At 41.6% G+C, this 25,954-nt stretch overlaps 1 protein-coding gene and 1 long non-coding RNA gene across 4 annotated transcripts in view; one reads left to right on the top strand and one right to left on the bottom strand.

Moving 5' to 3' along the window:
* Positions 1–25,954, top strand: part of PGM1 (phosphoglucomutase 1) — a 62,350-nt gene that overhangs the window by 24,028 nt on the left and 12,368 nt on the right. The window contains exons 1-7 of one of the 2 annotated variants that reach the window (XM_060625927.2): positions 4,685–5,083; positions 10,457–10,619; positions 10,966–11,112; positions 12,581–12,706; positions 15,584–15,774; positions 17,065–17,219; positions 20,001–20,116. In XM_060625927.2, the coding sequence (XP_060481910.1) occupies positions 4,784–5,083; positions 10,457–10,619; positions 10,966–11,112; positions 12,581–12,706; positions 15,584–15,774; positions 17,065–17,219; positions 20,001–20,116 (1,198 nt within the window). In that variant the 5' untranslated portion in view covers positions 4,685–4,783. Of the gene's footprint in view, positions 1–4,684; positions 5,084–10,456; positions 10,620–10,965; positions 11,113–12,580; positions 12,707–15,583; positions 15,775–17,064; positions 17,220–20,000; positions 20,117–25,954 lie in introns of those variants that run through there. The other variant, XM_060625929.2, reaches the window with a different exon arrangement.
* Positions 7,241–13,491, bottom strand: LOC144617242 (uncharacterized). Of its 2 annotated transcripts, none has more exons than XR_013557565.2 (3): positions 13,344–13,491; positions 11,814–12,157; positions 7,241–9,694 (listed from the first exon to the last, which is right to left on the bottom strand). It is a non-coding gene; the product is annotated as an uncharacterized LOC144617242 (long non-coding RNA). The 2 variants fall into 2 exon arrangements; XR_013557566.2 differs by having other exon boundaries at positions 11,814–11,912.

Below are 25,954 nucleotides of genomic sequence, written 5' to 3'. Positions count from 1 at the left end.
CTAGTTCACAAAGACTTTCATAGACATTTGGTGGGGTCGTTATCACAAAAACCTTGCGAGGCAGGTATTATTATCCCATTTTAGAGATGGGGAGGTTGAGGATGGGAAGGGTGAAGGGGTTAACAGTCACTGATAATCTACTAGATGCCAGACACAGCACAAAGTGTTTTCACATATGTAACCTGATTCAGTTCTCAGGACAACCTTGAAAGCTGTCCCCATTTTACAGGCTCAGTTCAGTTAAGGCACTTGCTCAAGATTGAATTTCTCCTGCAGTTTAAAGTCAAAGATTTGAGCCCTGGTTGTATCTGGCTCCTAAACCTGTGGTCTTTGCATCGTCCTGCACTGCCTTGCCTGGGGCCGGCATTTACTACATGCTTTCTTACTGTTGGTGGGAGAAATGAATGAGTGTTTCCCATCACTTGGGTCACACACCCCAACCACTCAGGCAGGCACCTGCAGCTGTCCCAAGTGCAGGGCTTCAGGCTGGGGGTGTGATGATCCCTGCTGCTTTTAGCCCAATTAGTAGCATTCTTTCTCATGCTTACACCTAGAGACAGCCTCCGCTACTGTGGACAGCCCATCCCCCACGTCCACTACTGTGGCATCAGCTAAAGAAGAGCTCTTGGTGTGAAGAGGTGAACCTGTTCAGGGGCTGGGTCCAGCCCTCGCAGGAAGCCTGGGACATAGTAGTTAGCTACCCAATAAGTACTTAACTGATGGAAAGAAAGAGAGATCGAAGAAAGGATTGGCAAGTCAGTCTACAGTCTCTGTTGTGTTCTGCTAGGAAGGTGCCTGCAGATGAGAATGGGGGCTGGAGTCTTTGTGAGCCTGGGAGCGAAGGGGTTCATAACTCTGCCGTCGTGAAATTGATTGGACCCAAGACCAGTACGAAAGTTCCTTGTCTGAAGGGAGTAATCCTTAAGTCCCCCATATGGTTTAAATGTAATTTGTGTCATTGTGAAGGGAGTACTGGCGATGCAGGCGAATTCATTAGGCCAAATTGGGTTCGCTATGCTCGACAGTAACGTTTCCGAAGATGAAGTTCAACCTTTGCTGGAGAGCTAAAACAAATGAGTTTCTTAATAGCTGCCCCACTTAGTCTGAGCGTCGTAGGAAGCTTCATGTTCTTAATGCCCCTTCTTTTTTTACCACACTTCACAGTCCATCTAGCATTGCTGCCTCTGGTAATATTTTTATATGGGATTGAGTTCTACAGTGTCCATAAAATTACGGCTCTGGCCCAATTTTAGAATAGAAGCTTTTCTAGGGCAAGGGCTATGTCTTTTTGCTTTAGTTTTGCATATTGACAAACACTGTGCCAGGCATATGTAGTTGCTGACATTATTCTCTGTTCTGGGATATAGAACTCTTTCCTCTGGGGGCTTAGCTTCAGCGTACACTTAAATTGCTGGGTATTCATTGACGTGTGCAAGAGCCGTGAGAGAGGGAATCTTCCCCGGTCCATGCCTCGCTGGAAGGCTGGCTCATACACAGGAAGGTAAAAAGGTCCATGTGCCCACATAGATATTTCCATGCAAGAGGGATATAGTGGGTTCACCTAGTGACCGGATTCCACAGGTTCAGCATATATGATCCCCTGGTGCTCAGTCACTTCTGTTTCCTCTGGTGTTAAATATATATTTTTTTAAACATGAAGATGATCTACAGGGGAGGTAGATTTAAAAATCCCGAAATGACATCAACCCTAAGGTGGCGTATCTAGTATGTGGAAGGTTCAGACTGGAAGAACTCCAGCATTACTGGTTTGCAATATTTTTTTCTTTCTTTTTTTTGTTTTTTTTTAACTTTTTTAACGTTTATTTATTTTTGAGACAGAGAGAGACAGAGCATGAACGGGGGAGGGTCAGAGAGAGGGAGACACAGAATCCAAAACAGGCTCCAGGCTCTGAGCTGTCAGCACAGAGCCCGACGCGGGGCTCGAACTCACGGACCGCGAGATCGTGACCTGGCTGAAGTCGGACGGCCACCTAACTGACTGAGCCACCCAGGCGCCCCGCAATATTTCTTTCTAAACTACCTTGTAAAAGTTTTTTACTTTTAAGAATCAGAATAGTGACATTTGGAATACTTTCTGTATCAGTTAGTTTTTAGATGGTTAGCAACCAGTGCTAGGTTCAAGAGCAGGTTTGATTCTGGAAAAGTGCGGCTTTTATGACACTTTACAGTGTAAAAAAAACATTTTTAGAAACACGTTGTGGTTCCTATGAGAAAACACCTCACTGGTAAGCTGAGGTGTTCTAGCATGTGACGTGGCCATAGTCTTCAAGAAAAAAAAAAAAAGTGATTCCTATCCTTTGAAGCAAGATCTGTTGGATCTCATGCTGTGAACAAACCCACTTTTATGCTTGTAATTTTTGCATTGAACATCTATTTTGAATTTGCATAATTATGCCTTGATTCTTCATAACTTCTCATTTTATGAAATTGATTTGCATGAACCAGAAACTGTAAATAAAATCAATGCATGGGGAAAAAAAACCCAGAAGAGTGATACTTTCTTGGTTCCAGCTTCAGAAAGAGCTGCACTGAGAGAGTGGCAGACCACCAGCAGAGAACATGCTGGAATATATGGGCAGAGAAGCTTCAGCTGGGGATGTCGGAGCACCCTTGTGACCAAATGCCCCTAAGTCTACCCTGGGATTTCTTAAGAAAACTACCAATTATGTGGTTGGTTGCTCTATTATTCCCAATGAAAAGATTATTGGGTTGCTATTTCATAAATCTTGATTTGTTATTAAATATGTCAAGACACATATGCTGGTATAGTTTGCAAACCTACCTAAAACCAGAAAACTTAGCACCAAACTTTAAAAAAAAAAAATGAATTAAGCATGCATTTATTTTAAGTTGAAATACAGTAGGTATGTAAACTACTGTTCATACAGCAAGCTTGCCTCATAAATTAATTTCTAGAGAATTTTATTTTTAAAAACTAAGACCCCAAAATAAACTGTAACAAGTGTCTGTTGGCTGACTGGTCTTCAACTAAATAGACATGGTCTTGTGAATTTTTTAATGTTATGTCTCGAGGTCTTCCCTGCACGTGGGCCAGTCCCATTTGTCACGTGAAGGAGACCAGGCTTCCTTGCCAGTGGGCTCCAGCTCCTGGGCCTGTTCATTCTGCTGGCCCTGCACAGAGCAGCCCCTGAACCACAGGGACGTTCTTGCCTTAGGACAGTCTGCTGCTCCCAGTCTTGTTGGCTTTTGGACCTGGCTTGACAAATTAGCAGAAAAATACTCAAATTTTTTTTTTAATGTTTATTTTTATTTATTTTTTTGAGAGGCAGAGAGACAGAGTGTGAGTGGGGGAGGGACAGAGAGAGAGGGAGACACAGAATCTGAAGCAGGCTCCAGGCTCTGAGCTGTCAGCACAGAGCCCGACGTGGGGCTCGAACTCATGAACTGTGAGATCATGACCTGAGCCGAAGTCAGATGCCCAACTAACTGAGCCACCCAGGTACCCCACGGATTTTGTTTATCAAGGGGTTATTCATGTTTCACTTGAAAACCTGGACTGTAATGCATGTCAGACTCTCCAAACGTGGTGTAACTGGTGCTGGTTGATTTTTCAAACATCCTTAGCAAGTTCACCAAAACCTTGACAGTGGAGCTCCTTAATTGTCAGCCTCTGCTGAACCAGGTAAAGAACGTGTATGCATTTAAGTAGATTATTAATAAAATCTTAAGGATCAGATGGGGGTTGGATAATAACTTTATTCAGATAGAATGTTTTCAAACATCTTAGGTTCTTCAAATGCGAAGAAAGGACTTAACCTGCTTCACTAAAAATGTGTTCTTAAAAGCCACGTCTGTGTAAAACTGAGAAAATGAGGACACAAAATGTAATCTTATGTTCATATTATTTTTCCAGATAATAACCTGATCAAACCTCGTGCACTCAGAAAAGTATACGTTTTTTCCCCCTCCCTGTTTTGCCCACATTTTCAAGGATTTGGTGCATCTCCATCCCCACATTTCCATAAGGTCAAAGGAATGACCAAGCTGTTGACCATTCAGGGCATATTTGTAGGTATCTTTTTTTCTTGATAGAAGAGCTGAATACTGTTTTGTTAAATCCTTGGTGGGCAATGAATAAATCTGTTTTTCTTCCAATTGGAATTGCATGCAAGACGTAAAAAATTGCTTGGGTATCAAAATGATGTGATGTAAGGAAACCAGAGGTAACCGAGATCCCTCACTTCCATTTTAAGATTGACCTTTAACTTGCTACATGGCATCGAACAACTGTAGCAGCAGATGGCCTTCTCAGTGGTGAGTGCCCAGAGAGACTCTGCTTCAAGGGCTGTAAGGAGCCACACCAGGGTGTCCTGTTCAACAACGAGCCTGCTTCTTGGAACTGGACTTGCTCCATTGCTGCCTGGGCTCTGAGAGTGGAGTCTGGCAGCCATCTGGTGTTTGTGACTGACGTCTGCCACAAGCAGTATCCTTTGGAGCTACCTAATGGGGAAATGAAGCAAAAATAATTGAAGGGTATTTGACGTGGTTATGTGGGCAGAAGTGTCCTCACCAAAACAGCTTGGAAGTTGTGCTTTGTGTGTGGGTGTGGGTGGGTGTGTGGCCCTTAACTTTTCTCAAGGGGTGACGACAGCAAGGAATTAACCCAGCTTCCTCATCCAGGCACGACCTGTATTTACTTACTCAGATGACACTGTTGCAGCTTCAGGTTCAGACAGACTATTTTGAGGACCCCTGACTGCTTTCTGGACACCCTCTTTGAGCCAAGTGGTGAAAATGAAAGATGAGTGATTTTGATGAATGGATTTCTGGAAAATACAGAAAAATGGAAGAAGGTCCTCTCCCTCTGTTGACTTTTGCTACTGCTCCCTACTATGACCAGAAACCAGGAACTAGTGGATTACGGAAGAAAACCTATTGTTTTGAGGCGAAGCCATGTTATCTGGAGAATTTCATCCAGAGTCTATTTTTTTCCATAGACCTTAAAGATCGCCAGGGATCCTCACTGGTAGTTGGTGGAGATGGGAGGTATTTTAATAAATCGGCGATAGAAACAATAGTGCAGATGGCGGCCGCTAATGGGGTTGGTATATGATAAGTATTGTTATGTTTCTGGCTCTCCACATATGTTTCTTTCTTCATTTTGCAGAAATATACAAGAGTACACAGATTTGTATGTTATATACACTTCAGTTCTACTAACATCCAGTTAGTGTTTCATTGTGACTTCAGAGAATGTGTTTCGTAATATTACTCCTGAAATTACATTAGTCACATTGGGATATGGGAATGTAAGTTCGGCTCTTTGTTGTACTCTGTGCCTCTTGCTTGAAAAAATACCTGTTGCCTTTTAGACATTTAAAGCACACCCCCAGCCTTAAGCTGTCTTATCTACATTCTAACTAGTCCCGAGGGGTACCCTATCCTATGTAAGAAAGCTCCACTGAGTAGTAGAGAGAGGAGGATTTTGTTTTCTTTCAATGGCTTCCTTGTTGAAGTTCAGTCACTTGTCAAACAGGAAAACAAAAGCCAGGGCATGCTGTTGTTTGTGGATCCTGGTAGTCATGCAGAAATGCCAGGAGGGGATTGGAAAATGTTAGGTATAAGCCTACCAAGAGGACCTGTTACAGGGGAACCTGCTTATAATGACCTTGGACACAAAGAAGCCCTGTGTGCAGTGAATTTGTGCAGCAGGGTAGAGTTAATAACTCCTGTAAGACTATAATATAAGGAGGCTCTGCTAACAGCTCTGCATTGTGAAAAACTGCCTTGCCTGAATTAACCAAATCAGAAGGAATCTTGTGCCAGAAAGCATTGATCTTGATAATCTAACAATTTGCACAGTCCCACTGATTTGCTGTAAGGTGGGCATCAGGACATTGCTGTTTTTGCTCTGCAGATTCCTCTGTGGGACCAAAAATATATTTTTAGTGTTTTAGGTTATACTTAGCAATAATTTGGAGCACACAGCCCCTCAGAACTCATAAATTTTAAAAATCTGTTGTATTTCCTTTCTGGGAGTGATTCTGGTTCTGAGAACATAAAAATTTAGCATGGCAACCAAATATGTTAGGCATTCATCATCAGTCTATTTCAATAATACGCCGAGCAGGTATGATTGCAAAACCCAAATTAAAAACAAAAACACACCACCAAATGAAATTTAAAAATGATTGTAGTTATAATGCAAAGTTTCCTTCATACCCACTTTCAGAATCTGAATGCCTCTCATGTAAAAATTGCTGACAAAGCACTCAAATATGAAATTATTATGAAGCATACACATTTTTAAGATAAAATGTGACATGCTATAAATTTCACCTTTGAGGAGAGCTGCGGAGGGAATGGTATTAAGATGCTTTTAATCTTTAGAGAAAGAATGAAAGGAACATTATTTCTCCGCATATATCTAGATTGTTGAGTGGATCTGGTACACTGTCCCCTTTGCTGTGATATATTCGGCTTCATTTCATTTTTGTGTGGAGCTGAAGGATGTGGAAGAGGTGGTAGGAATGTGTGATTCAGGCAGACCCTATAGACTTGCTCAGATTTACGATCTGAAGGTTTGCTAAATAATGCATTTAAGTGATAATAATTGACTAAATATGGCAACTGCCTATTTGTTAGAGCTGTGGCAGCCCAAGCAATATTTTCAAATCTTCTCAAGGGCATTCTTTATTTAAAATAGTATTGCATTTAAAGCACTCATGCAACTGAACTGGATTACTTAAAACATGAGTGGACCAGTAAAGCACTTTGATCTGATAAAACCTATCAAATCCTAGATAGTTCGATTTCTTCTTTTTCTAACATATCCTCATTTCTGACTATTTTAATGTCCCTTTGATTGTGGACAGAGCGTCAAGGAGGAAATGTAAAGGAAAGATAATGTATTGCCACAGATTTTGGTAGGAGTCAGTGTGCCTTCCTCACCTCTGTCGATACCCACTCCCCTCTTGGGGTGATCCTCGGAAGACTTTTCAGCCTTGTGAGCTAAAATGGAAATCATATCATTTTTTTTTCTCTTTATTACACTTTCATTTTGTGCATTTATGGATTGTAAAATATAATTCGCCTTTGTTAGAAGTTTCCTTTTGTTTTTATTTACATAGAGCTGTCTGCATTTACAAGAGAGTTGTTTTTTTTTTTTTTTTTCATGATGTTTCTGGGGGCTAAGAAGTATAGGAAATTTTAATGTATAAAATAAGACATTGGTGGGGCCCCATTTACAATACTGATATCTCATTTGGCTTCCAGAGCTTTAAACTTAGAGATATGTTTAGAAATAAGAATATGTGTATATGACTAGCAGGGCAAAGAAAATAGAACTTGTTTTTGTTTTTGTTTTTGTTTTGTGAAACATAGGAAAACACCAGGCCCTATTTTAATTGCAAGGAAAATTAAGTTTGCTCCTGTTATGTTTGACTATCAAATGCTGGGCAAACAGCGAGGTATCCAGCCTGGCAGTGTGAGTTCTGTTATTCAGGGAGAGAGTAGCAAGAAGGGGAAGGAAGGGCAGGAAAAGCTGTTTGATGGGGGACTTTCAGTACCGGGTAGACGGAGTGATCTCTAAGTTGGTAGACACTGGGAGCCAGGGAAGATTTTTTCTGTTTTTAAAATTTTTTATTTTTTGTGGTAAAGTATACATAACACGGAATTTAGTGTATCAACCATTTTTAAGTGCACACTTCAGTGGTATTAATTACACTCACAATATTCTCCAACCGTCACCATTATCCTTTTCCAGAACTTTTTTCTCATCCCATCTGAAACACTATACCCACTAAACAATAACTTCCCATTTCCCCTTCCTCAGCCCCTGGCAACCTCTGTTCTACTTTCTGCCTATGAGTTTGCCTCGTCTAAGTACCTCATGTAAATCGAATCATCCAATACTTGTCTTTATGTGTCTGGCCTATTTTACTTAGTATATAGTGTTTTCAAGGTTCATCCATATTGTGGCATGTATCAGAATTTCATTCCTTTTTCAGGCTGAATAATATTCCATTATATGTATATACCATATTTTGTATATGTATATACCATCATTTGTTGATGGGCCTTTGGCTATTGTGATTAATTCTGCAATGAACGTGGGTGTGCAAGTTGTCTGTTTCAGTCCTTGCTTTCTTTTGTGTCAATAGCTAGAATTGGAATTTCTGGATTGTATTGTACAGGGAAGGTTTTTGAGTAGAGGCAGGACATAGTAAGAACTATGGTTTAAAACAGATGAACTAGGTGGTCCTGAGTTGGAAGGATGGATTCAGCCAGAGCAGAGTAAGGGAGGTACAGGTGGGAGAGAGAAAGGGGGGATTGAGTCAGGAGCTGTTGCAATGCTCTAGACATTGTTAAAGGAAGGTGGGTAATATCTCCTCAGTATCAGGTTGAGGATTAATATTCCTGAGGGTGATTCATAGGAGAGGGTCTTCTCTGGAAGGAGAGACTTTGACCAGCTGTACCTCTTCTTGGGCTCAAGAGAAAGAAGGTACTGCAGACCTCCTTTCTGTCTCTTGACTTTCCTACTCTTACCCCTGGTATTATTCCCTCAGTCTTGGACCATTACTGACCGCAGATCTTACCATACAGAATGGTAGAATAAGGGGTGACCTGGGTGGTACAGCTTAAGATTCATTTATCAGTCTCCCTTTCCACACAAAATACATATAAACCCCTAGTAAAAGTCAGTATGCTTGATGCGCAAGTACAATTTCCAGATAACTCCACCAGCCACTCTGACTGATTAAATTGCCTTTCTTAATTAAGGCCCTCCTGTTAAAATTACACAACTACTCAACCATAAACACTCACTTTATCAGAACCACACCTGGAAAGTGCTACAAGGGTGACTTGTTACTCTTCTCTCTGTATGGAGGCAGGTGCTTCTCCCAGCTATGGCCACTAATTTGCCATGTGACCTTGTCCTGTCGTCTATCCCAGTGCCTCCCATACCACCTTTCCATAAGCACTTGTTATGATTGCTTTTGGATGGATGGAAGAATCGACAAATGGGCAGCATCATAACTCTGGACCTCAGCTTCTTCATCTACACAACAGTACTAGGGAACATATATGGGAATTAATTGAAAATGCCATGGGTTTTTAGAAAGCATTCTGCGCCCAGTGATAATCATTAATATTGATTTCACACCATCTGCTGGTCCCTCTAGTCTATGGAGGAGACTAGTTATAGCACCTACCCCACTTCCTGAGGGAGGCAGGGCATAACAAATGTATTAGTGTAACAAAAACTGTTCTGAGATGGACAAATGAGAGCCAGGCTACTTCCTGGGAGGTGGTTGACAGGGGAAGGGTTGGTGATAAGGCAATCAAGTTTTCAGTAACTTATAGTGTGGCAAAGGTAACAGTCCCAGACAAACTTTACCAGGGATTCCAGGTATCATCAGACACATCTTCCACCATAAGTCATTTCTTCAAGCATGTTTATTTAGGTGGGGCCAAAAGAAATAACAAATGGAAAATTCAAAAACATTCCTGTCTCTTCTCTCAGAAGGGAGAATGGAAGGAGGGCACAGACTCCTCATTTTATAAATCTATTTATGTAGTGGCTGCATTTTCTCCAAGTATGTTCAAGGAACTGATAGAACTTCTTCCTTCTTTCCCAACGTGGGTCATGTTGAAACAAATATAAATTACATTTTAGTGAAGGAAGATTTAGGAGCCATGCTGATAGCATCTGTGAGAGATAAGGGAAGGCAAGTTAAGAATGCAGTGAAGTGCCACCTGTAGCCCTTCCCTGTGGGTGGTTCTGGCCAGTTTACTCAGTAATAACCCCCAGCACCTTCTGCCTTAGGGCCAGCAGGCAATCCACATACACCCTCACATAGGTAGGTGTATCCTGCTTTGGGGAGACCACCATATCAAAATCAAGTCTTGACAGGAAAGATAAATTTATGAGACGGATTTTGTAAAACTCTTCAATGTAAAGCTTGCCCTTTTTACTTAAATTTTTTTTTTTTTTTTTTAGTTTACAAAAAGGGCTTCTCTTTGGGTAGGATTTCTTTAACTAGCTAAATTTATATCCTCCCCCAGTGTGGTTTGAAAGTATGATTGAACTGGATAAAAATGTGGGTTTTCTAACAATGTTTCAGGGAAAATTATGAACCTGGTCTGGAAAGACTGTGTTTCAAATACTCTGTGTTTTCTTGCCAGAGCCTTATAGCTCCCCCAGACCATATACTATTTTAAAACTATAAAGTCCCCAAAAACTATCTGAAGGGATGGCCTTGTTCAGCAATGCTGATTCTACTTCAATAATAATGTTATTCAACACTGGTATTCTACTTTGTAATAAAATAATAGTAATCCAAGCTGTGGATGTTCATTAAAGAACATCTTTTCTGGTTCACTTCTTTGTTCCTCTGCCTATTCTGTTGTTTCTGTGCAGTAGTTCTGGGTTTATTGGTGTTAAAGAGTGTGTCTGGATTTCTTCTCTTAGATTGGTCGCTTGGTTATTGGGCAGAATGGGATCCTCTCTACCCCTGCTGTATCCTGCATCATTAGAAAGATCAAAGCCATTGGTGGGATCATTCTGACAGCCAGCCACAACCCGGGAGGGCCCAATGGAGATTTTGGAATCAAATTTAATATTTCCAATGGAGGTGAGTTTGCTGTCATTTTGAAGGATAGTCCATTTATGTTCATTAGGATAAACCAATAACCAAGGCCTTGGAAGGCCAGCGTTCTGGTTCTGATCCTTAACAAGGGGGTTCTTTGTTTCATTTTGGTGAAAGTGGAATGCTTCTCATCCTGTCGTCCCTGAATATGAGAAACCATGCACAAATCATCATTAACATGGTATTTTTCTTTTAGACAATTTTGATACTTTGCTGTCTAAATGATGAAATGGCAAATGTGTGAGTGAAGAGGAGTTGACGAGCTCTGTGTTCTTTGTATTTTCACGTCAGTCCCACAAAATGACCCCGCGGTTCGCTGTTTGATTTCCAGGTCCTGCTCCAGAAGCAATAACTGATAAAATCTTCCAAATCAGCAAGACAATTGAAGAATATGCAATTTGCCCTGACCTGAAAATAGACCTTGGAGTTCTGGGAAAGCAGCAGTTTGACCTGGAAAACAAGTTCAAACCATTCACAGGCATGTTGACTTTCCTCCCCTCTTGCCCCCCTTATTTCCACCTTGAGCAGTTGGACTTTCAAAGTTTTAATAAAGTAGATCTTCAGTTTTGGAAAGACTGGTCACTAAGCTTTGCATGCATTGTTTAGCAGGTCTGGAATGGGGTCTAGGAGCCTAGAGACCCGGGCTCTCTGGGCCCTACCAGGAATCAGCCGTGTGACTTTGGGTGCAGCATTTCCAACTTTCTAGGCCTTGCCTTCCATACCTATTAAATGAATAGCCTTGACTAGAAGACCTGTAAGATTACATTCATAGCTAACTTTTATTGAGCTTTTGTTACGTGCCAAACTCTCAACAAGCATTATCCCACTTTATTCTTAGAGAGCCCTGTGAAGGCAGCACTATCTGTATTCACTTTTTCCATATGAGGAAACAAAAGTTGAGAAGAGCTTACATCTCAGGCTCAAGGTCCTATAGTGAGTGAGTGGCAAACCAGATTCAGACTCAGGTGTGAAGGATTCCAAAGCCTGGGCTTTGATTCTTCATTTTTCCTGCCTTAATATTCAGTGAAATCAAAGTAAGCCATTCAGGGGGCTAAATTGAAACTCCCTGCATAGGCAGCAGGGGTAGAATGCCAAGGTATTAATAATTGTTGGAGTAAAGGTTTATAACATTGTTCATATCAACACAACAAGGGTGAGGTGGTTAGTAATGCAACTTACGTTTTGACTGTTCCAACGTGTACTCTCTCCTCTGGATTGCCATTTTATGGCAAACATTTCTTTGTTTGAACCTACCCATCGAGAGCTGGCAGTCGCGTCCTAACAAAGATAAAGCAGTGCCTTGGAACATCTTGAAGACATTCTTAGGGCTTGGAAAACACCAGTAGGAAATTTCTTAAACTCTTAATGTTTTGAAAATGTTCAGATGTGCCCTGACCGCCAACGAGGACAGCAAGACTAAGTTCTTATATTTGTCTTACTCCTTTAGCAGTGCGTGTGAAAAGTGGTTTGTTAAAAAAATTTTTTTCTGCTTTTTACCATTAATAAGTCTTATGGCAGTGGGCCTAGAAAAAGGAAAGAAAAGTGGGCCTTACATTTTCTGTTATTTATGACACCAAAATACACTTCTCATGGTGATGGGCAAAGAGTCAATGTGGCAGCATAGCTGAGCTTCTAGCCAGGCAAACCCCTGTCCGAATCTCTTGTGTGCCCCATCCCAGCTGTGTGGGCAAGTTACTCAGCCTTTCAGAGTTTAAGCTTTCTCATCTTTTTGTCTATAAAATAGAACTAATAACATTTACCTCTCAGGAAAATGGTTGGTACTGAGTAAGAGATCATGTGACAGCCCGGGCACATTGGAACACATTCCTCGATAATTGTCCTTTTAAAATAGCTGTTGTGGGTTTACAGCAGTAGAATCATTTCAGAGGATACTATTTCTTCGTGTGTTTGGCTCCCCCATCTTTTAATGTTGCTTGTTCTCACAGTGGAAATTGTGGACTCTGTGGAAGCTTATGCTACAATGCTGAGAAACATCTTTGATTTCAACGCACTGAAGGAACTGCTTTCTGGTCCAAACCGACTAAAGATTCGTATAGATGCCATGCATGGAGGTAAGGAGCCAGTTTTCTTCCCTTCCCTTCTCTCAAAGATATGGAGCTGCTTTTTACCTTGCATATCGTGATGCTTTAACAAGCCTTTTCTCAAGACTGTTTCACGGTTTTTATTGATTTTCTTTAATGTTTATTTATTCTTGAGAGAGAGAGAGAGAGAGAGGCAGAGTGTGAGCAAGGGAGGGGCAGAGAGAGGGAGGCACAGAATCCAAAGCAGGCTTCAGGCTGTGAGCTGTCAGCACAGGGCTTGACGCAGGGCTCAAACTCATGAACTGTGAGATCATGACCTGAACTGAAGTTGGACACTTAACCAACTGAGCCGCCCCTGTTTCATGGTTTTTAAATAGTGATTTTGCAACCATTTCAGAGCATTATTCACATAGATGAAAATCTAACTGTACACAGCAAAAATAGGAGAGACATTCCTCATGGTAAGGTAGTGCGAAGGTCAGAGTTTCCACATTAAGTATCAGGCCTTGAATAACATGCAACTGCTTTTGTGGACTCTTCCTTCCCCTCAGAAGATACCTTACATTCTTCCTGCACACCCCCATCTATTCCAAGGGGGAGGTATCATTTGCTAGATGAAGTAAACACGCTTGTGAGTCCCATACCACTCAGCTGCCCCCACATGTACCTTTTCTTAGAAGAGCAGAGCCTACAAGAGCAAGCTGAGGATTAAATTCCAGAACAACAGTTGGGTATCTCTCCCTCTTCTTCTTCTCTGGGTGCATGGCCAGGTCAGCAGAGATAGCAGCCATCATTGTGAATCAGAACCATGAAACTTTCTCACATGTTGGAATATGGGAATTCCAAGCACTTAGGTTGTTTATTTGTTTTGTAATAAATTTAGAATTTTAGAATCTTTGAGTGGGAAGGATTTTCCCTAGTGGGGAAAACTTTCTGTCTGTGATTGAACCCTCTCAATGATGTTGTTCAGGGCCTCCTGTTACCCTGTAAAACCACAGAAAACCTTCTTCTGTGGCAGTCAGTTGAGCATCCAACTCTTGATTCCTGCTCAGATCGCGAGATCAAGCCCGGCATTGGGCTCTGTGCTGGACATGGAGCCTGCCTAAGATTCTCTTTCCCTTTCCCCCGCCCCTCCCCCACTCACTCTCCTTCCCCCTTGGGAAGGGTGGGCTGGGACTCAGCAGAAGACTTCCTTCAAAGAGCTTGCAATGCCTGGGGAGATGGGATGGGTCAAAAACTACCACCAGGCCAACAAAATGAGGGTTAGATAAAATTTCAAGTATTCTCTTTGGGGTGTGGAAGAAGGCATAACTTGACTAGCCGTATCAAGAAAGGTTTCCTGGAAGAAGTTGGCAACCAACTCTTTCATGAAAGAAGGATCTAGGGTAGTCATTTCCAGCTGAGGCAATGGCTGTAGCAAAGACATGAAGGCTTAAAAGATGTTATGTTAGAAAAATGGGGAGAATGGCTTAAGAATAGGCTTTATATGTTAACTAACTGAAGCTTGAATAAAAACTTGAAATAAAAAATAAATAAATAAAAAGAAAGGGCTTGTGGTGGTAGATGGGGTAGGAAAAGCTGGTCATGAAGTATACTTCATTCTCCTGGCCATTCAGGTATTCCTTTAACGCCTCAGTTTCTATATCCTTCACCTCCCTGGCTGCCTTGACCTTTTTCTGTGGTGTGTCCATAATATCCTTAACATGTGGCCCCAATCACTGGAGAAGCATATTCTCCACTGTTCTGACCTCTGTGGCTTCTATGGGTGTCAGTACCTTCCTTGGTGAAAACACATTCTTAGCATATTAGAGATGAAGGTTCTTGGTAGTTGTATAAAATGTCACCATAAAAGTATGTGACCGTTTTTTTCCTGTGGTTGGTAGTTCTGTTTTTCTTTCTTCTTCGTTTTTTTTAATGTTTTATTTATTTTTGAGACAGAGAGAGATACAGCATGAGTGGGGGAGAGGCAGAGAGAGACACACACACACACACACACACACACACACACACAGAATCTGAAACAGGCTCCAGGCTTTGAGGTGTCAGCACAGAGCCTGATGCAGGGCTCGAACTCGGGAACAACGAGATCATGACCTAGGCTGAAATCGGACGCTTAACCAACTGAGCCACCCAGGCACCCCTCTTTTTGTTGTTGTTGTTGTTGTTATTGTTTTGGTTTGTTTGTGTTTTTAACCAGTTTGTCCTATAGCTGGATACAGTTGAGAGATTAGGGCTCTGAATCCCAGCTCCCACTCCTACTAGATATGTAAGTTTGGGCAAATGGCTTCATCTCAGACCAGTTTTCTTATCTATAAAGTAGAGGTGATAATCATAATGCAAACATTTATAACCTACGTGCCAGGTACTGTTCTCAGGGCTTCATATTTATTAACTCATTGAATCCTCACATCAGCCCTGTTAGGTAGCTACTGTTATTATCCTCATTTTGCAGATAGAGTAGATGGAGACACACAGAGATTAAATAACTTTACCAAAGTTGCACAGTCAGTGATTAACTGAGCTGGGAGTTGAATCCACGCATTCTGATTCCAGAGTCCAAGCTCTTAAGCACTAAGCTCTACCACATTGTGAGCTTTTTTTTGTTTTTGAAAGAGTGAGAAAATGGTTGCAAAGGGTTATAGTAGGGCCTTCATAGAAGTTAACTCCCCTCCCTTGCCCCATTCTCCTTCATCAACTAGCCCCACCTTTTCCAACCGAATCTCTCATTATTTCTTTTTGCAAAACCTTCTACCCTAGTGAGTCTTACCGTTCCACTGGCCCCTGAATATAGTTTTCATGTTCTCATTGTCCATGCCATTCTCCTTAGAACACCTCCACCTCCTCCCCCAGTCTTCTAATACTTTAATAAGTTCTATTTTCTGATTCTTCATTTCACATTTTACGTAGTCGTGGGACCGTATGTGAAGAAGATCCTCTGCGAAGAACTCGGTGCCCCTGCGAACTCAGCAGTTAACTGTGTTCCTCTGGAAGACTTTGGAGGCCACCACCCTGACCCCAACCTCACTTACGCTGCTGACCTGGTGGAGACCATGAAGACAGGAGAGCACGACTTTGGGGCTGCTTTTGATGGAGATGGGGTGGGTACAAGTGCATTGAAGTGAACTCTGGTATAGGCCAGTACCCTTTGTTCCTACAAAGGAGGAAGAAGCAGGCTGCTTCTGTCAGGTCTTGTGGGCTCGGTGAATGAGTGATAGTCGAGGAGTCCTTATTGCACCATAGGGTCAGGGCTAAATTGTTAGAAGACCCTCTTGAACATAAATGAGTCCTTGAAATGTAACCCATGTGCTTAATTTTAGACATTCAGATTTTCTAAGAGTGGCAGGGTGATCAGGGCTCAGTTACGATGGAATGGTGCTTCATGAGCTGGTCTGGTTCTAGAAACCCATCCTAGGTTTATTCAATCCCTGGAAAGCATTTTGGTCTTATAATATATCCATTTGTTCATTCTCATTGGTTGAATGATAAAACTATAATGAGAGAATAAATCTTTTATTCCTCCTCTACAATTAATACTTTTACTAAGCAGGCTGTTTTATTTACATTGGTGAATACATAGCAGACAAAGGATAGATGTAATTTAAGTGGTTTTGTATTCTTGGTGTCTCAGAGAGAGGCACTACATGTATTTCCTTAGCTGAAAAAATATTTTTACTGCTCTTGTCCTTTAAATTCAGCTAGAATCCATTACTTCCTAAAAATCAAATTTCTCCATATCAAAATTTTGAAAAATGAAAAGGATCCCTGAAGAGACTATTTTGCAATGCATCTTTCTGCAGCAGTGTGTGATGAGAGTTTTTTCCTCCATATGCTGAGTTACTTGAGTATTTCCTGCATACCAGGCATCAAGGAAGTAGTGAAGGTGGCAGCATGTTTTGCTGGGTCCTGTATCCAATGGCGGGACCGTGATTTAGGTGCCCTTTCCTGAAGAAGTCTGCTTTGTTCCTCAAAAGATGTCTGGTAGACCCACCAAACTATGTGAATAGCCAACATTTTCTCTCTTGTTTCGATCTCTTCTCTCCTCTGGGAGAGAGGTGATGGATTCCAGAGTTTGGAAGAGGTCTGGGAGGTTAAAGTCAGCTGGCCTCTGGAGGGAGAACAGAGTTTTTGTTCAGAAGGAGTTTGTGCATACACTTAATTGAAAACAGTTTTAGTTTTCTGGCATGGGGATGCCTTTGGTGCAGTGGCACTGTATAGATCAGTTAGAAACAAAGTCCAGTGTTTAGAACCCAGTAGGAATAAAGGTATCAGTTTTAAGTTTTATAAATTAGAGTTTTATTACCCTTTCCCATTCCCTCCCTCCCCATGTAAGATTGCTTTTCCAGCAGTTTGATTAAAAGCTCTTCCTTTGAATCCCCCTTCTCTCAAAGGATCGAAACATGATTCTGGGCAAGCATGGGTTCTTTGTCAACCCGTCAGACTCCGTGGCTGTCATTGCTGCCAACATCTTCAGCATTCCGTATTTCCAGCAAACTGGGGTCCGAGGCTTTGCCCGCAGCATGCCCACCAGTGGGGCCCTGGACCGGTAGGTCTCTCCAGTCCCTTGGCCCTCACCAGGCTCTTCTGTGTCTGGAACTGTCTTCCTTCCCTTGCAGCCTGGGCATCTGATGCATAGTATGTGCTAAATGTTTGTTTTATTAAATTTTTTTAAGTTGAAGTATAATTAATATGCAATGTTAGTTTCGGGTGGGCAACACATTGATAGAACAGTTTTGTATATTACTCAATGCTCACCGCAATAACTGTCATCCCCATCTGTCACCATGCAGTGTTATTATAGTAGTACTGACTATAGTCCCTATGCTGTACTTTTCATCTCTGTGACTTGTACCTCTTAATCCCCTTTACCTCTTTTACCATCCCCCCACCACCCTCCCCTATGGGAACCGCCAATTTGTTCCCTCTATTTAAGAGTCTCTTTGTTTTGTTTTTATATTCCAGATATAAGTGTTTGTTTTATGAAGGAATGGGTGGGCTTTTTCTGGATTAGATATCCCCCTCTCTGTGCTTCCTTACTACACTGCACTTCTTCCATTCCAGCACTTACCACCCTGTTCTGATAGCTTGTTTGCTTGACTGTCTGCCCTGCTAGACTGTAAACTTCTACAGAGAAAAGACTGTCTTATTCTCTGTCCTAAACTTTGCCTGTCCATAGTATGCCTGGCACATAGTAGACCACACACGCCCCCATACAGACACCTTTTTAGGAAATGAACCACTGAATGTTAATGAAGAAATGCACAGATGGCAGCCCTGTTGTACCAAAGACATCGTTCTAGAGAATCATCACTGCCCTTTAGCAGGTGTGCACACAGTTAGAGTGAGAGAGCAATCTGAAATAAGATCAGTGTGTAAAGAAACATTCCCCATCCATCCCTGGCTGGATGCCCATCCATGCACAAACACAACAAATGTTCATTTATCCCAAATCCAAATAGATAGAAAGCTCAAATAGTTAAAGAAAATTAAAGAAAATTCAGTTTTCATGAGAAAGAAAGGACCCAGTGACAATAAACACTTGATATCTCTGATTTGCTTATTTGTTTATCTATTTATTACATATCCCCTCATTTACAAAGGCTTTAAGGTGGCTTGCGAGATCACATCTAAGACAATTGAAAAATATAAGAAATAATAAATGAGGACTAGGAAGAATGTTAATTAGAACATGTTAGATGCCCAGCAAATGTTTGCAGAATGAATGGGTAAGGAATGAGTGACTGAATAAAAGGTCAAGGTCAGAGAAGAAAGCAGAATGGATACATCTAGGTTCTTACAGTAATAACTAGTATTTATTGAACATTGCCTTGTGTGAGACACTAAGTATTTTATGTTTGAAGTCATTTAATTCTCAGAACAACCTCACGAGGTCAATTTTATCTATAGCCCTGCTTTACAGATGGGAAAACAAAAGGACAAAGAAATTAAGTAACTTGCTCAAAGTCACCCAGCTAGTAAATGGCTGAGTGAGGATTTGAACCCAGAACCGTGGCTCCTAATTGGCCCAGCTGGGCCATGTAGTAGTTTCCCAGTGTGTGTGTGTGTGTGTGTGTGTGTGTGTGTGTGTGTGTGCATGCACGCATGTGTGTGTGTTACAGAATTAGTGCTGACTTCCCTTCAGCTAAGAAGAAGGTAATGACTAATATTCATAGAGTGATTTCTAGTCTACACAGAGACAAAGCAATCCTTACCCTAAAGAAGAGGGACCTGAAGGTCAGAGAGGTTAGCTGTCTTGTTGAGGACCCCACAGCTAAGTCAGAGCTAGATTTAGAGGCTGGTGCTTCTGCCTCCACATCCTGCATCTGAAGTTGTGAGCTGATCTCGGCCAGGCTGTTGTAATTAGACCTAGCAGATCCTGAAATCACGTCTGTGTCATCCAAGAGCAGCTTAATTCTAATTTTTGGAAAAAATCGATAATACACATAGAACCACAATGGAAATATCTCATTACCCAGGTAAAGGTTTATTGTACTTTCACTTTCAAAATTATGGATTTAATTTTCCTCAGATGTTAGAATCTAAACATGACATTACTTTGCTAATAATAAGGCAAGCATTCTGGAAGGCAGAACTTATTAAAACAGTGAATTAAATGTAGATTAGTCTTCCTTTTCAGAGGGAAAGGGATCTTTTAAAAAGAGATCACTTAAAGGTTTTAAATAGTCTACAGATATATAGGAGTAAAAGATGTGTTAGAGGCGAGAGAGGACCAAGGAACAGTGTGGGGAAGTCACTACAAATGGGAGACCTACTGCACCCTGTCCTTTCTGGGCCTCTGGTGAAATGAAAGGAGCATTGACGGGACACCTGAATAGCAGGCCATTGGTCATCCTGGCTGTGTGACCTTGGGCTGGTCACATAACATCCTAGACCCTGTTTCCTTTTCTGTAAAATGGTGACCCCCTAAACGCAATATTCTATGATTCTGTGATTATAAGTGCATCAAAACGTCATTCTTTTGTTCTTTATGGAATGGGTATAGATGCAGTCTCTAACCAAAACATTAAATAGCCTAAAAAAATAGGCTTGCACATTTCGCTACTGTTGCTTCTTCTAAAATATTAAACTTAGTGACCTGAATTAATTCTTTCTCCTTCCTCTTTTACTCCCTCCTCTGATTCCACATATAATAGTCCATTGTGCACAAGTTTTCTCCTACGATTTTCCACCAATCTTAGAATTATGTGTACCTCTGAGCAATGCTAAATGGGACCCTTGATTACAATAACGGTTGCTATTTTCCATCCCTCACGTGGCTAAGCTAACAGTCCTGCTGTGATGTAACTTTGATTTCATGCCTTTGAAGGGTGGCTAATGCTACAAAGATCGCTTTGTATGAGACCCCAACTGGCTGGAAGTTTTTTGGGAATTTGATGGATGCGAGCAAACTGTCCCTTTGTGGGGAGGAGAGCTTTGGGACCGGTAAGTGCGTGGCCCTGCGCTACCATTTTCTTTCCTGTAAACATTACTTGCAGGGAAAGCACAGACTTGCTAAGGCAGGACTGAAATAGCAACGGTAGCTGATGTGTCCTAAATCAAGATGCAATTTATTTATAACAACCCTGGTGAAGTGTACACATTGGAAAAGCAGTGAGCATGCTTAGCTGAGGAGGGCTAATTTTACTTTCAGAGGATCACATCCACCGTGACAGGAAGTTTGGGGGCCTCCCCGGCAGCATGGTCACTGAGTCTGTAGAGATTAAACAGAGTGATAAACATGTGTTTCTTCCCTCCGTGGTCAAGGAAACTTTTATAAATGTTTTCATTTCTGGGAAGAAATATGGTGCAGCGAGTCAGTTTTTCGTCTTTCTGTAAGAGGAGGTGTCAGCATGGCATTAAATCTTTCTCTTTAATGGGCCCGAGTTTTCTATAGCAACAAGTTATGATTTATTAAGGTTAAATGAGAGGAGATCATTAGGGTGGAACTAAGTTGCTAGGTGATCAAGAAATTAAAAATATGTCCTTGTCCATGAAGATGTCTGCATAAATTGTAGTATGTTGGAAAAGGGGAGTGTGGTAGGCTGGGGGATGTTTCAAAACCCTTAGACCCCACTTTTTGTGCTCTCCCTCCTCCTCTTTGTCTGTCCAAATATTATCCTGAAGTCCCACTTACATGACCTTCTCTACTACCTCATCCAACCTACATCAATTTCTCACCTTTCTAAACACCATTCAGGCCTATGGCCCTTTTCCAAGTGTTGGTCTCCAGTCAGGTTACAAGGTACTTCACTGGCTGCATTTCTTCTCCTCTCTGTCTCTTTATGCAACATTATGAAGCAAAAGGACTAATCTTCTTGGTCCTTCAGTACCAAAACAAAGCAAAGATCAAAATCTGGCATTCTATAAGCCTTCCAATTGAGTTGCAATTCATACTGGGTTAAAGAGAATAAATTGCTGATTTTATTTCTTTTCCTACAAGTCCTGGGGTAAGTAGATAGAATGAGCTGGTAAATTTGAAACACCTATTTACAAAGTTCTAAGAAATTTAATATCCTTGAGGGAGTGGTAATGCTCCTTGGCAATGAATTGACTTGATAGAATTGGAGGGTATTAAGAAAGATGGATGAGTCTTGGGGTTGAACAGCCGTCCACAGAGAAGACTTGATGGTTTACTATGTTCTACATCTTTGGTCAGAGAAATCAAGGCCACTGGCCTAGGTTTTTCCTACTTCATAAATATGGACGATGCCACATTACTCCATGGGATACCAGATGAATGCCCATGAACCTGTGAGGTGGTCTTATTCTGTGAAATTCCCACCCAGTGTTATCAAGTGCAGGCTTGCTTTCAGCCATTCTTCTTTATGGTTGAAGGTGTCTTTGAAGGCAGGGACCACGTCTTAACCTTTGGTTTCCTAACACCCTGTACCTATACCAGTGCTGAGCATTGTGAAAGTGAAAAAAGTTTAGAACAAGGGTTTCCAGGGTGTTGGGCTATGTGGAAGGTTACTAATTTCATGAGAGGGCTCTGAGTTCAACAGAGATTGGAAAACTTGGAATGCAGCTCTGTCTTGGATATTCATAATGATATTAACATTTGAAGATTCCAAAACATTCTACTATAAGGAATCCTGTTTGTACAGTTTTACCTAAACATAGTTAGCTGCATCTCTCTCTCCCTCTCTCTCTCTGTCTCTCTCTCTGTGGTATATCCAGTAACATCTTGCCCCACAGACCCATGTGGGAAGCACTGGGCAAGGTAGGTCTGAGCCCTGGACCCACGTAGGAGTCCCTGATATAGAGTGGCTGGGAACAAACCTGGAGACAGCATAGCACAAGTGGCTTTTCTCATGTGACAGGGCTGCACGTACTGGAAGGCAGCTTGCTGGTCCTTTCCTCTCCAAGTCACCCATCCTCAGTTCCCCTGGTCGTTCCTCATTTCACATTGTTTACATACCCAGCACCAGCTTCTAGATGCTTCCAAGTTCACGAGCGCCTCTCTTACATTATGTCCAGAACTGAGCCCAAATCCATGTGTGACCTAACTGACAAATAAAGATTAGAGTAGGATGATTATTTCTAGAGAACTGGGCCCTGGCCTTTTTTTTTGGAAACAACTTTCATTTATATTAGCTTTCAGGTCATTTCATAATACTATTTAGCTCATATAATGTAGATAATTAAACCTCTTTAAGTTTTCACTCAGGAGAATTTGTCAAGAAAATTCGTCTTTCATGTTACCTTTGAGGGATTGATTTCTTTGAACACATTAGACTGTAAATGATTTCTTCCTAAAGCTTGTTCGTTTATTTATTTATTAACCCATTCAAATGCTAAGGGCCAACTGTGATTTTATCTTCTCTTTGATATCTTTTTTTTGCAAAGAGAGAATGCATCATGAAAATAATCCACAAACTCTCTTTCTCTTTGAAATAAAGAAAATTGTAATGTTTCTGAGATAAACTTTTAAAAACCAACCTGCATAGCTATGGGTCTCCACTGCTGTGAATGAGTGGCAGCTGAAGTTATTTAACTGAACTTCTGATCTCCTTGTTTATAAAGGAGTTAATTTCCACCTGCTAGTCCCTCTCTGGTGAATGCTTCCAGCAGTTTCTTTACAGAGTTTCTCAGGGTGGACATTAGTGATTATACAAGCTTTGCAGTGTTTAAATTCTGTAGCTTCATTGAGTACAGGGTCATTTATTTTTGTTTTTCCAGGCGAGAGCAGAGGCAATTTCTTAGGAAAGCCTCCCTAACCTTCCATTGTGGGTCACAACCCCTTCTTATTGGCTCTCATGGCACTACACATTTCTCTCCTTTGTTGCACGTATTGCAGCTGTAATCTTTAAAAATATTTACAATTACTTGATTAATATCTAGGCTCCACTAGACTGTAAGTTCCATGAAGACAGGAATTACATGTGTCTTATTGCCCATCATATCCCCAGAGCCTCCTATAAAGGCTAGCATGGAATAGGCACTCAGCAAACACTTGTTGAATAAATGAGTGACTGAGCACATAATTCACTTGGCATCCTCCATTTAGACAAACAGAATCCTGGAGGTGGACATGAAAAGACTTCAAAAGCTATCCAATGTGATTTCCTATCTGTTGGAATCATAACTGGCAGTCGGTTCTCTTCTGCTTAAACACCCACCTCAGTGGGGAATCTTCACCTTACCTCTTGAAGCAGTCTGTCACTCTTGTGGGAACTTAACACCATTCCCACTCCATAGCCCAGAGTCGGGGACCCAAGGTCTTTGTGAGAACAGATGAGCTCTTATAAAAGAAAAGAGGTTTGCTTGCAAAGAGGCACGAAGGAGTTCAGAAGAACTGGCTCACCAAATAAAACAAGCCACCAGCATTTCAGAGCACAAGCCATAATATTACTAATGTTACCAAGCATATATTAGCCTGTCCATGATGGAGAAACAGCAGCTGTCTCACACGATTATCATAGCCACAGAGGCTAGAACACTTCCTCAGTCATCAGCATTACAAATACCTGGGATAAAGGGACTCAGAAATGGGCACCAGCGGAAGACAGCATCAACCTATTGTTTTTGGTTGATCTCATGATGCAAAGTTGTTTTTCCTCCTAACTGAGGATGATGATATGCACGTTTATACACAATGGCAGAGGGCAGAGTGGTCAGTTCTGTCCCACCTTGAATTTGTTCGGAAACTGGGAAGGAAATAGAAAGTGAAATCACCAAATAGAATAGAATGTCACTGCTTTTGAAACTCTTCAGGAAAATGGGGGGCTTGGGAAACAGGGATAGGAAACCAGCTGAAGATGAACCTGGTATCATAAGGAAATATGCCAGTAAATTATGATCTGGCCAGGTTTAGAGATTAGAAATATTTTTTTCCTCTTTCCTCTTTAAAAGGTTCTAGCAATGACACATCCTATGGGAGTGATAACTAGAAGTACAACATTGTACGTTGCTTTGCAAATTTCTTTTAATTTTAATTTCTTATGAAGAGTTTTTCATGTTTGTGCTTCTTTTCATCAGCTCATTCCTCAGATGTTTATTGATCTTTGTGAACCAGATACTGAGTTAGGCTAAAGGGTCACAATGCCGAGCATGACCTTGTACAGGGCTCTGAAAAGTCTGCATTTGGGGAAGGAAGTCAGACTCTGGCCACGTACTTACAAGTGTGCAGAGTGATCAGAGGTGAAGTACAGGGTGCCCTGGGAGCTTTTAGTCAGGGCACCAACCTGTGGTAAAGGAGATCTGATTTTCTGTCTGGTTCTCTGCATATTCTAATTTGCATAGCTCTGGAGTACATTTTCCTGTAGGTGAAGTCCCCATGGAAAGGTTAGAACATCCTGTCTCTGGAGATTTGCCAGATCAAGTACCCTACTAAAACTAGGCTGATGCCCTAATTATAAGTAACTCAGTTACACTATTACCTGCATGTCTATTTCCCCCACCTGTATGTCTGTGCTTATTTGTGAGGGCAGGTAACATGTCTTATGCATCTTGGTATTTTCCTTGGACTTGGAACATGATAGGCACTGATTCATATTCGTTGAGCATAAAATGGAGTTTGGGTTAAGACACAGTTCCTGCCTGTCAGGCACTTACTATATTCCCGCAAAGGAAATAGTTCCAGGGACAGTCACAAGGCAGAAGAGGGTTACTTGCTAAATGGAAAGTCTGTGGGCTGCTGGAGGAGAGCCCCCAAAGGCTCAAGCAATCTGGAAGTGGCTTCCTGAGCTGCTTAGCAGCCCTTTCAGAGTAAATTCATTTGTGCCATAAAAAAGACAAGATGGAGCAGGTCTGCTGAACCTCCCATCCAGTCAACGGGGTCTGACCATTCTTTGGGCAAATCCTTACTGAGAACTGGCTATGTACCAGGCACCAACTAGGGATACAACTCATAGTCCAGGTAGGGTAAGAACAGACAAGGTATGATAGACTAGAGGTGAGCGTGAAGGGCAACAAGAAGGGCATCCTGGTTTGGGGGGAAGTTGAAAGTCATTGCAGGCGATGTTAGCCAAGCTGATAGGTATGTTTGGAGTGGAAATTTTCAGGCAGAGAAAATAGCGCGTTTAGAAGACCAAAGGGGAGATAAAGATGGGCAGAGAGATAAAGAGAGACATGAGACAGATGCATGTGTTTTCAGACAACTCCACGTAGCTCTTTTTTATTTGCCTCTTCCCCGTCCTCAGACCCGTCACCAGCCAGAAGCAGGAGGAGCTCAGCACTCCTGAGATGCCTATACTGGTAGATGGAACCTAATCCTAAACTGTTAGCTTTTGGCTCCCTCGGCAAGGGTTGACATTTTTCTTGGCCGAAACCCGGAGTCCGCTCTGACTGAGCTGAATTTATACTTATCACAAGGTGCTGATTAGGCTGAAGTTAAGTGACAGGTGTTTGAAGATGCTGAAGGGGCAGAATTCCCATGCACTCAGTTGGTCTCTGAGCTGGACCAAATACAAAGAGACCCACCACTGCTTTTGTGTCAGCGAGGGCTAGTGGTGCTTGCCGGTGGTGTTTCCCTTGTCTCACAATTGTGGGAGCTTGACTTCATTTACTTTTTTAAAAATGAAACAAATGATACCAGTAACTCACATTCATAATCGGAAAATTAGATAAGGAAGAAGAGAAAAACACTGTGATCCCATTGCCCAGAGAAAAAAGCATATTGGGTTCTATTCCATTTTCTTCACCAGTATGTAGTTAAGGACATTTTTGAAAGCTTAGTAAGGTAGTGGAAAGCATTCATTTTCCCCAAAAGTTTTTTACTTTTCCCTTATCCATGATGGTATTTTGCATTTATTTACATAGTATTCAACAGTTCATAGACCA

This window comes from Panthera onca, chromosome C1 (genome assembly GCF_046562875.1).
Source record: "Panthera onca isolate mPanOnc1 chromosome C1, mPanOnc1 haplotype 2, whole genome shotgun sequence".
NCBI classification, from domain to species: Eukaryota; Metazoa; Chordata; class Mammalia; order Carnivora; family Felidae; genus Panthera; species Panthera onca.
The sequence above is the reverse complement of the archived record's forward strand: the minus strand, read 5'-3'. Positions and strand labels throughout refer to the sequence as shown.